The sequence below is a fragment of the Cydia amplana genome, chromosome 2 (assembly GCF_948474715.1).
Source record: "Cydia amplana chromosome 2, ilCydAmpl1.1, whole genome shotgun sequence".
Taxonomy (NCBI): domain Eukaryota; kingdom Metazoa; phylum Arthropoda; class Insecta; order Lepidoptera; family Tortricidae; genus Cydia; species Cydia amplana.
This window is the reverse complement of record NC_086070.1, coordinates 16,299,520-16,313,640: the sequence shown is the minus strand read 5'-3', so window position 1 is coordinate 16,313,640 and position 14,121 is coordinate 16,299,520. Positions and strand designations below refer to the sequence as shown.

General features: G+C 35.7%; 1 protein-coding gene across 1 annotated transcript; it reads right to left on the bottom strand.

The window, feature by feature from the left end:
* Nucleotides 1-297: 297 nt before the first annotated feature.
* On the bottom strand, nucleotides 298-13,802 carry LOC134656403 (juvenile hormone esterase-like). The gene is made up of 9 exons (XM_063511933.1): nucleotides 13,733-13,802; nucleotides 10,526-10,687; nucleotides 10,090-10,275; nucleotides 9,497-9,693; nucleotides 2,174-2,336; nucleotides 1,684-1,900; nucleotides 1,302-1,411; nucleotides 591-741; nucleotides 298-484 (listed from the first exon to the last, which is right to left on the bottom strand). The coding sequence occupies exons 1-9, from the start codon at nucleotides 13,800-13,802 to the stop codon at nucleotides 313-315; spliced, it is 1,428 nt and encodes a 475-aa protein (XP_063368003.1). The 3' UTR covers nucleotides 298-312.
* Between the last annotated feature and the right edge of the window lie 319 nt (nucleotides 13,803-14,121).

The following is a 14,121-nucleotide window of genomic DNA, read 5'->3' as shown; positions in this document are numbered from 1 at the left end:
GCACTGCATCTGTACTACTAGAATAATGTTGCTATTAAATATTAGCAGGCGTTATAAAACATACACGCAAGTAAAATCTTGTCTCGTTTAGAACATTTCGTTTTATGATGCTTTGTACATTTAGTACGGTCAGTAGGTAATTTATATTTTATTGCGTATATTGTTAAAAGACGAAAAGCGTGAACAAATCTTTGACGTCGACTGTAAAACCCATTTTATTAAACAAACATAACTAACTATATAGGAAGAATTAAAACTACGCATAAAATTGTGTATAAAAATACTTATTACAAAATCAGCATTAGATGATGTTTAATATTGCATGGGGTAGAGCTCGTCCCAGACTCGCAGCCGGTTCTCGTGCAGTTTCTCGTGCACGGAGAACTGCTGGTCCACCTTCAGGTACTTCCTGTCCTCAGGCTGCATGGCTGGCCAGTGCAGCGAGCACAGCTCCGGCAACTCGCCTTTACGAGGATTTGGATTGCTGGGGAACGAAAAAACTTTTTGTAGAGAAAACTCTTTGATGCATCGTGACTTTCGCACTGGTAAACAATCCCATGGCACTCCTAGACACACAACTACTTGCTCACCCGTGTTTGGCGAAGGTGTACCAGATGGCGGTCATGCGCTCCACCATGAGATGGTCCTGCGGCGCGGGCGGCGGCGGCGAGCGCGCCTTGATCGGCGGCCGCAGGTAGCTCTCCGAGAACACGTAGATCGTGTCGTCGTGGTGTGCCGCGCCTGCGCATATCAGAGGGATCCTGGTAGTTTTATTATAAAATAAATGACTGTTACCGACTAAGTAAGTTTAACTAATGCAATTGATTTAGTTCAAGTAATCAAACTAAAAAAAACAACGGGTTGCACTCCGGGAGTGCTGACAGAAGTGAAAACTCAATCACTATTGCAAAATGTCTGCAGCACTATGTACAATTGAGGTTAACGCCATCTAGCGTTATTTCGTCGCATTACTTGAAACCCCTAAGCACATCACTGTTAGTACTCGAGTTATATTAATATTATTAATACCAGTTAGAGGGAAACTCACTAGATGGCATTTAAATCAATAAAGAAAAACTCAATGACATTGTAAGTTTTTCGATCAGGTCACGTGTCCGTCTTACGGTCACGTGATCTGTCCCGAGTTTAACATTTTTTCCCCACCTCAAAAAGTGCACAGTGCCGCTAAAGAAGTTTTCACTTCAAAAAAGTGCAAAACATTGTGTCACATTGCCCAAAATAAGCATCATATGAAAAGTAAATGGAAAAACATAAACGTGTGGAAGTGCAAAGACACTTACCCCTGGGTTTATGGGTGGTCGGATCTTGATAAAAGCTGTTGTTACCGATGTAACTGAACACGCTGTACCACACGGGTTGGGGAGAGTGGCGGCACATCAGGTTTGCCATTCTACAATAGGTATATAAAATATCTTAAACGGAATACAATAAGTAATTAAATATCATTTAGAGTTAGGTAATTATTAGTGTTATAGGTGATCCGAGTTCAATCTCACTAGTCTCCCAACCAAAGAGCGATCTAAGGGAAGGAATATCTACGCTACGTAACATGTAAAATCCAGTAATTTAGGTGCTTTATCCAATGTGAGAAATGGAAAGCAATTATTGTTCGTAATAATTCTAAGACTGAAAAAGCCTTATTCATTATGTTCTCGTAAATACCTATGCACATTCAGTCCAATCCAGCTGTCTCCATACAACTTCCCTAGAGCTCTGCTGCTTTCAGGCGTGTCTTCTATCGGTTTGCCGCCGAGATACGCTTGTCTGAGTCGGCGACTGGCCGCTGAAGAGTTTTGTTCTGGCAGCGCGAACGATACTGGGGCGATCTTCTCCCATTCAGTGTTCATACGGTCTCGTCGTGTTTTATTCTTGGTAACGGCTGAAATAATAAAAATATAGGTACTCTTGAGCATTCTTGAGCAGCATTCACTTATAACAGAACATCGAGCATTCACCGTTTTTAAGTAAGTCGAACTGCTTTTACATGCTATGTAACATTCGCTAGAATGCTCATTACTCAAGTGTATCAGCACCTTGACAGTTTTTCACGTGTTATGTCATATGAGTCAGAAAGGAATGAATGCTCTATTTTGTGTTTATAGCTTATAGCTTTACATCCATATTTTTTAGTAGAGTATAAAAATTAACTTACCAAATGCCTTCCAAAAGAACTCGTCCTCGGTTTGGCTAATAAGCAGTGGTACGGCGTGCAAGTGCCCCTGGCGCACGGCCTCATCAGGTTGCACGGCAAGGAACCGCGGTTGCCCTACATCAGGTTCCACGATGGCGGTCCAAAAACTAACAGCATCTGTATCCTGAACAGGGACCGGAACCGGTTACCTTAACCGAGGTTTTTCATAGGGTTATTTTAGAAGTGGTTATAAAAACCCCTACCATAACGGTAACCGTCTGATAAGGTAACACTTTGATTCGGTAACCGTATCAGATCGAGTTAACCCCTGTTACCGGTAACCGAAATAAAAACCCAGACTATTCTGTTACCTCATAATAAGGTTTTGAACCAGTTCAAACGATTGTAATCTTTACGCAGACTTAAATTCAACTTATTATTGAATAACCGTGGTTAGCATGGGCGGTCTATGAAGCCTCCAGCACAAACAAGTTTTTTTGCCGGTAACTTCGCTTATTGTCAATTCAAACAATATTGTACTTTGAGTCCTTAAGCTAAAATTGAAAACATAAGTGAGCGACAGCCGCAGCGCGGCCATTCCTTTGTTTATTTTTATACCTGTGTGTTCCTTGTTTTTGTTAATTTCGGAGCAATTCTAGTTTAGAAATTTTTAGAAAAGGGGTTGCAAGTAAACAACATCATATCCTAGTAATATCTGCTATTATTTAGTTATATTTTATGCTACTTAGATTATTATTTTTATTTTCGGGTTCACACTTGGTACCTACAGATTAAAGACTGATTTAAAGAAAATTTTCACCTAACTAGTAATTTTACTGGTACCTAGTTAGGTATAATTTATCTTAAGTGATTTAAAAAAAATCACTTTGTGATAAAGATACATGCGCTAGCGGATTGTGGTAGATATTTTACCATTGTTAACAAATGACATATGTACTAGTTATTATGAGCTTATTTTATAATAAGCAATTAAAGTCTATTTTTTTATTCGGTAGACTAAAATGACATTTCATAGTATGAAATGAAATGACACATGATGTTCATACTATGAAATGTCATTTTAGTCTACCGAATAAAAAATAGACTTTAGTTTAAAATGTTTTCAGATGCGGTGAGTTGTATGAGCTAAAAGTCGTAATTTACCTTGTACCGCTTAATGCAGCGATCAGAAAATATATATCTATAGCAGTTATAAACTTATTTTAATACTACAAATCTTTCATTAATACCAGAATTCATTATACATATTCATTGGGTATCTATAACATTGGTAGGTGAAATAGTTTTGATTAAATTAAATAGATACATACATACTTAGTAAGCAGTGTTGGGCATTCAAGAATAAAGTCATTATTTAAATAAGAATTCCTAAGAATAAAATCATGTTGATTTTATTCCCGTCAAAATTATTCAAATAATTTTGATCGGAAATAATTCGTATGTGAAAAAATTGAATAAGAATAATCTCATTCTTAATCAAATAAATATAATCATGATTTTATATTCTAAATAATATTCCTGGATTAAACATGTAGTCTGGGTGCCGTATAGGCGTTACGTATAGATAGGAGTAAATTAGACAAGAAACTACTATGTTTCTTGACTAATTTATACCTGATTTTATGCAATAAAATCTTACAAATTTAATTTACTGCCGCATAGTCTTGGTATTGGACGATACCCGTATTTATTTTAATGTGATAACTAAATCATCAGGTACAATTCAGCTGCTCTGAACGGATGGTGGATAGCGAAACTCTTCAATGGCTCACTGTGCCTAAATTAATGTAAAAAATAAAAAACCGGCCAAGTGCGAGTCTGACTCGCGCAGGAAGGGTTCCGCACCATTACGCAAAAACCAGCAAATAAATCACGTTTGTTGTATGGGAGCCCCACTTAGATATTTATTATATGCTGTTTTTAGTATTTGTTGTAATAGCAGCAACAGAAATTAATTATTTGTGAAAATTTCAACTGCCTAGCTATCACGGTTCATGAGATACAGCCTGGTGACAGACAGACGGACAGAGGAGTCTTAGTAATAGGGTCCCGCTTATACCCTTTGGGTACGGAACCCTAAAAAAGATGTTTTTAAAGGTAGGATAAGGAATGGCTCGATATGGTGTATTCCTATTTCTCCCCGTCGGGCACAGATGGGAATAGGCGCTTCATTTGAATCATTCCCATATGTCCCCGCCTCATGTATCGCGGCGATCACGTTGGGCAGGAACAAATGGGGAAAATACTCATGATTTTTTTCTGTTTTCGAATTATGTTTATAGTTCGTTTTTTTTAGCATTAGAAAGAACTTGAAAGAAGGTAAGCGATTTTGACATGTCTTTTAATTGAAAAACACTTTTTAAAAACCATAACTATTACTTATGAAAGCAGAAGACTATAAAAGATCGTATTAGATTCCAGAGAATTGTTACATATTTATCGTAACTTATTTTTAAAATGTGCTTTTCAATTAAAAAAGAGACATCAAGATTGTTTACCTTATTTCTAATGCTAAAAAAAATGAACTATAGTATGTGGTTTCAGTATCCGAGTTACTACCAAGACTTATGGTGTTTTTAAAAGCTCTTCTGATATTTAAAATTTGCATTTATTATTTAGACGGAAATTAACAGGTATTAATATCGTTTGTCACAACGCTTGCCGTACGTGTTTAGCAAATGCTGACAAAGAATTCACCACGCCACGACTTAATCCTATTGTTATTGCCAATGAGTAATAAATGACGGTCTCAAGTGGAAACACGCCTGCAACTTTCTGCAAATCTATTTAATTATAGTGATAAGCGTAGGACTCTTTTCTTACCTGCAGTAATTTACTATCTCATTCACTTTCCGTAGGTGTGAAAGAGATAGCATACGAAAGACCTCAAGGCTGATAGGAATAATAAACAAAATACATACTTAATACGCAAAGAAATATACATTGAACCATCATAATTATAATTTCGCAGTTTACTTTCTATGTAGCTTCATTATGAAATTATCATCACTGTTTCGAAGGCTTCAAAAAATTCAAATCAATCCGACCATTGAAAAGAGGGGTGAAATTCATTTTACTATCTATATACATTGTACTGCATATAATATGACGTATAATATGACCAAATAAATGCCATTTAACCTTGTTACCACTAACTCATGTATCTACAATTACATCAATTAGTCATGACACGGCAGAGCACTGATAACAATACTGTAGTGTAGTACAATAATAAGGCTTTATTGTTGTCACTATGACTCTCACCGCATTCTGCTTAATCCTAAATATCCTAATACAATAGAAAACATTTAAACATTCGGTGCACTTGCGTTGTAGCGCGCGTGCCAGCGGAGCGCAGCGTTTCGATTTAAATACGCATGTTGCTTCGCTTGTGTAGGTATATTTATTATCTTCATGTTATTAGGTACTAGGAAGTGCAAATAATTGACTTCATACATGAAATATATTTTGCAGATTTTACAAACACGAGAGTAATCTAGAGCAGAGTTGGGCAAAAAATAACTTGAATAAGAATAAGAATAAAAACAGAAATTTCATTCTTATTCCAATCGATTTGAATAAGAATAATTCTTGCACTCGTTATTTTAGAATAACATGAAAGTGAATAAATCATGACACTTTTATTTTAAATGAAAAAGACAAAACGGAATATTTATTCCAGATGTAGGATTATACTAAATAACGTTTTATTCAATTAGAATGTTATTCTGAATTAATTTAACTTTTGTAGTTACTACTACTTTTAATTTTGTAAGTTTCTAAAATAAATAAAACAAATAAAATAGATAAAACAAATAAAATAAATGAAATAAATAAAATAAATTATATTATTTTCATCTATTTTATTAGTATTGCATTTTAGTTTTTATATAATATTATAAGTATTAGTTTAATTTTTAAGTAGGTTTATTTTCATTTTAGTTTAGGTTTTAAATTTTTAATACATAGTTAGTTGTAATGTTTTTTTATTATTACCTTTTAAGTTAAATAAATGAACTTTATCCTAATAAAATAAATAAGATAAATAAAATAAACAAAATAAATAAATAAAATAAACAAAATAAACAAAATAAACAAAATAAACGAAATAAACGAAATAAACGAAATAAACGAAATAAACGAAATAAACGAAATAAATTAAATAAATTAAATAAATGAAATAAATAAAATAAACAAAATAAACAAAATAAACAAAATAAACAAAATAAACGAAATAAATAAATAAACGAAATAAATAAATAAACGAAATAAATAATAAACGAAATAAACGAAATATATAAAATATATAAAAAAAAATAAAAAAAAATAAAAAAAAAATCAAAATAAATTATATAAATAAAATTAACAAAATTAATAACAAATAAAATAAATGAAATAAGTAAAATAAACAAAATAAAAAAATGAACAAAATAAACAAAATAAACAAAATAAGTAAAATAAACAAAAACATTAAAATAAACAAAACCATTAAAATAAGCAAAATTAAAAAAAAAATTGTCAAAAATAACAAAATAAACTATTAGTTCTATTAATAAATTAACTATTTCTTTTAGTAGGTATTTGACTGACGGGACATCACTAAATACGAATGTAGCAAACCAATAAGCAACCGATAATAAAGGTTACCATAACTGAATAAAAACCGGTTAAAAACCCCTAACAAAAACCCTAACGCGATGGGGTTTTGAGATTAACTCGGTTAAAGGTTAAGGTTACCGTTTCAATAAGCTTACCGTTACAATCAGGTAACAGTATGATAGGGTTACCGAATGATACGGTAACCGAATTGATTGGGTTACCGAATGGATAGGATTAAGCGTAAAGAGGGGTTTTCCGGTCCTTGATCCTGAAACAGTCGCATGTGAAAATAGGTTTGATAACCTTAAGGCGCTTTGAGTTCAGGTCTTTCTTCGAACGCAGCTCGCTGCCCAACTAACATTAGGCGCTAAATATAAGAGGTAAAAGAGATCTATATAACCGTTCGATCGCTCCTTTGGTTCTATTGATGTTCTAAAAAATAGGAGTTATAGCCGGCTATAACCCCGTATTATCCCCGGATTGGGCACAAATTTTAACACATGAGGTTGCAAAACGGCGCTACAATAGAGAAATAAGAGGTAGAAGAGCGCTAAAGTAGTGCTGCGTTGATTAAGTTCTTAGAGTTTAAAAGGGTGCCAAATAAGCGACTACTAACTATTTGAGTAGTAGTGTAGGGCCATATAGATGATATTTTCAGCTTTAGATGGTATATTAGCATTCAAAGTCAATATTTGTAACACCCAAGAAGGTAATTGCGCGTTTTTTATTAAGTATTTACGTTCTAATTAATAGTTTTTGTTTTGCTTATTTATTCATCGGTCATCTTAACATGGCGCTATAGCCTTAGGTTGTAAGTAAGACTCTAATAACAGTATAAGATGTACTAAGGTATTGAATAACGCTCGTCTGCGACTACATGACCTATAATAGGGACTCATAACTTCTCTTTTCGACTGTAAGCTGACTGTAAGTGATACAAGAGAGTTAAGTAGCGATTGCGATACACGGAGCTATAAAAGACTTTTTATCGCCTGTTTAGAACCTTAAGTGAAATTTGCAGCTGCTTATTACTCATATAGATGTTAAGATGGTAGAATTCACTTTGAGCTATAACACTAGCTGCTTAAGATGCATTATAGCGGCCAAAACGTCTACTGTGGATCTTAAAGCTATACATGGACCTCTTAAAGACCTTTTTCTACTCCAGCACTTAAATGTGTCAATTAAATGACTGACAGTGATATCTAAAGCAATGTCATTTGAATGCTTTGTCTATAGGCTCATAAGATGACTGCTAGCAGTCATCTTATGAGTATAATACAACTGCTTTATTTTTTTTAAAGATACAAGTTCCGATCATCTTGATTGAAAGAGGTATGTTTTCATTTACAATAATAACTCTTTTTTTTTTTAAATAATAACTCAATTTTTTTTAAATAATAACTCTTTTTTTTTAATAATAACTCTTTTTTTTAATAATAACTCTTTTTTTTAATAATAACTCTTTTGGTTTTAATAATAACTCTCTCTTTTTTTTTTTTTTTTTTTTTTTTTTTTTTTTTTTTTTTTTTTTTTTTTTTGCTGCAGCTGTCATAGAAAAAGTAATGTATGCAACAGCTCATAATTGGTTCTTAAAATTCTCGGGTCTTTTTTTACAAAACTCGACTTTTTTTTTTTTTTTTTTCTGCAGCTGTCATAGAAAAAGTAATGTATGCAACAGCTCATAATTGGTTCTTAAAATTCTCGGGTCTTTTTTTACAAAACTCGACTACGTCTCGTTTTGTAACTTCGACCCTTGAATTTTAAGAACCCTTATTATATCACTGTTGCATAAACTACTATAATGTCACCAGAGCCTGTGAGCTTAGAATATGTAGCTATTCTACAGCCGTTTTATGTCTTTAGGTGATAAAATAAGTGCTAAGTGTCGCCTAATTGTTTATTGGGTGAGCACTGAGCGGACGGCTGTGCGTGCCGGGGATCACGGATACTATTGTTATTGAACTGTTATTGTTAGTTAAGTAGTAAAAAAGAACGAAATGATGAGTTCGATCAAAGTCAAATCACGCATCTTTAGAAGCAATTTTTATGTCAGCTTTTGTGCAAGAATAGCTACAAATGTTTAGTGGTGCGTTTTAGACCTATTTTTAAATATGGAGAGAAAGTTGTTTAATTCTTATTTTTAGCAATCGTATTATATTATGTATAAAATAAAAGTTTTTGGCAAAAATTTAATTTTTGGTACAAGCTTTTATCGCTGACTGTACTTTTCTTACGACAGACAACTAATACTCATCGAGACAATTCTAAAAACCCCTAACACAATTAGGTTGCGTTGTTTCATCACAGAGATCCTATGGCCACCTCCTGTCTCCATCATCAGATCAGTTCGACAGTGCCATAATATTGTATTGTCATCAGAACTACATACAGCTGCCAATTTTCATGACGCTACGATCCTTGGAGATTCCATTACATGTTAGTTACATACAGGTCGAGAGTTCCTATGGCCACCTCCTGTCTCCATCATCAGATCAGTTCGACAGTACCATATTATTGTATTGTCATCAGAACTACATACAGCTGCCAATTTTCATGACGCTACGATCCTTGGAAGATGGTTAAATTAGTTACCTTAGATTTCATTACATAGTTACATACAGGTCGACCTAATAAAAGCTTGTTAAAAAGAGCTACTATTTTTCAAAAACTCAGCTGGCTGCACATTAAACAAGACTTTAAATTATTTTACCAGAAACTTACACCTGTCCAGAAGCCGTTCAGCGAATTGCCAATCTCCTGCCAGGTCTTGGTCTTAAGGCAGTCGACGATGGCGCGCGAGGAGTTGGTGGGGCAGTTCAGTAGGGCAGCCTGCTTCTGCGCCAGGTCGAGCTGGTGCGGCGGCACGGCTGCCTTCCCTACTGGGGAGCCTGACATCGCGATGCCACGGTGAAACAAGCCTGAACGCAAAATAACTTTTTCAGGAAACCTTGTGAAAATTTATAAGAACAAATATAAATATAACATTAAAAAAATACTCCTACGCTAAAAAATCCATTTTATGCCAAAAATGCCTTACCTACATCATTTTGGAAAAGAGCTGATACTCGTCAAACTGCTGGATTGATATCTATCATACATACCTAAGAACCATCGCAAGAAAACTCGTTTTCACTTAAAAAACCGCATCGAAATCGGTCCATCCGTTGGAGAATTAGGATGCCATAGATAGATACGACAGACAGACAGGCATTGGCGTCAAACATATAACAATAACACACCTCTATTTGTGTCGGGGGTTAAAAAGGCTCAAAATGGAAATGGGTATATAAAGTGTTAAATAAATTACATCCTGCCTTTAGACATCGGCGATATCATATGCAGTATGACGCTTCTAGATCCAGCACTGCACCCAGCGATGGTGACTTTTCCCGGGTCACCGCCGAACGCAGCAATATTTCGTTTCACCCAACGAAGCGCCGACACTTGGTCCTTGTAGCCGTTGTTACCGGGCGCTACTGCGTCGCCAGTAGCCAAGAAACCTGGGAAAAGAAAGGAAATTGCGTGATAGCGAGACACGTTATATACTTACAAGTATGTACATATTAACTGAGAATCGAATTTGATCACGGAATGTTATTAACATCATTCATCTTGATCCATTAAAAATTCGGTAGGTATACCGATGATGGTCGACAGAGATTGGTTGTAAACTGCAGGTCGCAACGGGCACTTTAGTTGGACACGGGTTGATACTTAGTTCGTTACTACAATAAGTACAATTATCCTTACCAAGAGACGCAAGGCGATAGTTGAGAGTGACAAGCACCAGGTCGCGATCTAGTAGGTAGTGCGGGCCGAAGAGATCGGAGCGGCCCGCGAACGAGTAGAACCCACCCGGATGGATGAACACTACCACTGGCAACTTGCGTGAGCTGTAAAAATTGCAAAGCTCTAAAAAAAGGTTTGTTAGGGTTTGTTTGAATTTCAAGTTGCTCTAGTCAAAAAGTCGTATTAGGAACTCTTATAATTTACCATTGCCATTTGTCATTTGTCTAACCCAGCCATTCTCAAAGTGTGTTCCCCTGCAGGGGTTCCGCAAGAATTTAGAATTATGATTATTAATAAAACAAGCAACAACGGTTGCACTCCGGGAGTGCCGATAGAAGTGAAAACTCACCTCATTATGTTACCGACGCCCGGTAACACGATACATACGTTTAGCGGAGGTATTCTATTTATTTATTATATATTATTATAATTCTCAAATAATATCACTCTTTCTCATTGACATGTTTATTTACAACCTGCCATGACAACGTCAAATTATTTGAACATAGGTAAAGAGTCTCGAAAAGGAATCCGCAACATAAATGTCAAATAACATTGAGTTTTTCTTTATTGATTTAAATGCCATCTAAATTAACCTAACCTAACCAAACCTATCCTATTGAAGCGCGGCACCCTACCGCGGCGCGCGAGGCTGTCCACCTCCGCGCCTAAGCCGGCTTCCCACGGCCCGTTTTTTCACAGATCTGACCGCGCCTCTACAGGCCGAAGATCGTGGGAACGGTCGCATCCGACGAGGCCTGTCGTCACCCGTCCGATCCGTCGGGAGTCGGTAACTTCAAAGGCGCGTCGCGGCGCGGCGCGACGGTGCCTGTAGGGGCGCGTCTGCGTCGGTTCATTTCACCTGGGACAGCGCACAGGCCTCGTCGGATGCGACCGTTCCCACGATCTGTCGGCCTGTAGAGGCGCGGTCAGATCTGTGAAAAAACGGGCCGTGGGAAGCCGGCTTAATCAACCGCACAGGCATCCACAGGCGTGGCGCGATCCGGCCTGGCCTGTAATAAACACGGGCCGTGGGAAGCCGGCTTTCGGTCCTTACGGTCAGCACGTGATCGCCGCGACGCTGTCTCGAGTTTATCATTTTTTCCCCACCTCAAAAAGTGCCCAGCGCCGCTAAAGAAGTTTTCACTTCAAAAATACACTTCTAAAAACTATTGTTTTATTGTAGGGTTCCATCAAGTATTTCGCTTTCCAAAAGGGTTCCGTCAAAAAAAAGATTGAGAACCGCTGGTCTAACCTAACCGTTTGTTTTATGTAGGTACGTATGTATATACTTATCATAAACGATATTATATGTAAAGTTCATTATACATAATAAAATTATAGAATTCATTGTTATACGTATCGCACTTTATACTTATTGCACGTTATGCCATTCAAAATTATACTAATTGAATTTATATATTCTGAGCAATCTATTATAGGTTTGTATACGTTCTATTACTTACCCTATACGCACCGCAGGTCCAACGCCAAAGACGTACTAAACGGTCATAGACCACAGAGCAACATAGACCTAGGTGCATATGCATAAAGTTCAGTTTCAGTTTTGACACTTCGGTGACGTGGCGTCTGCGAGACAGCTTTTGTGTTTGACACGGCGTCGAAAAGGTTAACTGTCATTTATGAAAAACAATAATTTAAAAGTGTTTAAATAACAAATCCATGCTTGGCTAGTAGTAAGAAATGTGTTGTGTGTAGGTACACCTGTGAAGGTAGAGTCTTGGTGAGTCGATGTAAAATTGTTACAATAGTAAAATTATCTTTCAAAGCTCAAAATATTTTGTGCCAAAAGAATTAAGTACCAACCAGACATCCCGACTTTTTCGGTATTTATTTTAGACACATACTAAATTTTTGAGAATCAGATTCGGGACGTAACATTGTCCCGAATTTTAATTAATAACCACCATACCTAATAAAATAATAAGCGGCTTTTTTCTATTAGTATCGAACAATTGTTTTTTTTTTTAATTTTATTTAGCGTATAGGATCTATGAATTCTATGATCTATACTTATATTTATTTATTTTCTTGATTACAAATCCCTCAAACAAATAAGCAGGTAGGGGCAAGTGCTGTGGACATTTTCCAGATTTCGTCCTTATTTTGTTAATAAATCATAAACTATTGAAATCATAAATTATCTATCTCTATATAATTAATATTCTTTTTTTTATAGAAACTTGTTTTGTAAATTATTGTAAACTCATCATACGAGTACCTACATATTTATATAGAATTAAGTGCTTATTTTAATTTCGAAATGGCAATTTATTGTGTAAATATTGCAATTGAAATTGTTTTCTCTGCAGCTGACTCTAAATATTTATTCTACCTCCTTTCATACTATAGTCATCATTAAAACACCTGGCGAAATGCGAAAACAACAACAATGAAACCTGAACATTATTGTGTGCTTTTGTATCATTTATCGAATTCACAAAAAAACATTTATATTATGAGGATAAAAGTTTACTTATTGGCATATTTTTTCAGAGCCGAATAATATTATTCCTGTACAATTATAAATGTGGTGAATAACTAGTGTTAGTACTCGTAATATAAGAAAAAATATTTTTGAAGTGAAAACTTCTTTAGCGGCGCTGGGCACTTTTTGAGGTGGGGAAAAAATGATAAACTCGAGACAGTCGATCACGTGACCGTAAGGGGCGTAAGGCGATCACGTGACCGTAAGCCCCGTAAGGCACCCTATGTTCAAATAATTTGACGTTGTCATGGCAGTATGTAAATAAACATGTCAATGAAAAAGTGTGATCTTATTTGAGAATGATAATAATATATAATACTTAAATAAATAGAATACCTCCACTAAACGTATGTATCGTGTTACCGGGTGTCGGTAACATAGTGAGGTGAGTTTTCACTTCTATCGGAACTCCCGGAGTGCAACCGTTGTTGCTTGTTTTTTTTCAAATACCTACCTACACTGTGTCTATCGTAAGTAGTTCTTTAAATACCAGCAGTGTCCAAACTAGTCCAAAAGTATAACCGTCCACAGGTACAGCACTTGCCCCCTACATAAGTATTTATTAAGAGTCCCGATTTTTAACCCTGAATCCCGAATTTTGAAGGTTGCTTTGATTTCGTGAAGCTGCACTATAAAATTGGTAATATAAGATAATTAACCTGGGTGATGGAGGTGGTCGGCCAGCGCACCCGACGCTACAGCACACAGCAGCAGCAGTACCTTCATCATACTGCTACCTCACTTAGTTTAGAATTTAGCAAACTTTAATTTAGAAAAGGTACCCGTTTCTTCAAACGGTGTCGCTCATTCAGCTGCGTGAACCTGACTGGTGGTCGTAACTGTACAATAAAAAATACAAGTGTACGAGTATCTCAATGGTTCTGAATGAAACATTTATACTTACTTCGTATGTGAATCAAATGAGCGTATCTATACCCAGATTTTTTTAACAAAAGGTAGCAATAAAGTGACCACGAGGTAACAATAAAGTGATAGAAAACCCATAATTGCCATAGGTCACCTCTAAGTAGTAGTTTTTCAAAATAAA

Coding starts and splice junctions, on each gene's coding strand:
- LOC134656403 (XM_063511933.1), bottom strand. CDS start 13,802: ATGATGAAGGTACTGCTGCTGCTGTGTGCTGTAGCGTCGGGTGCGCTG. Junction 1,901..2,173: donor GTTCTTTTGGAAGGCATTTG/GTAAGTTAATTT, acceptor TTATTATTTCAG/CCGTTACCAAGAATAAAACA. Junction 485..590: donor TACACCTTCGCCAAACACGG/GTGAGCAAGTAG, acceptor TTCGTTCCCCAG/CAATCCAAATCCTCGTAAAG.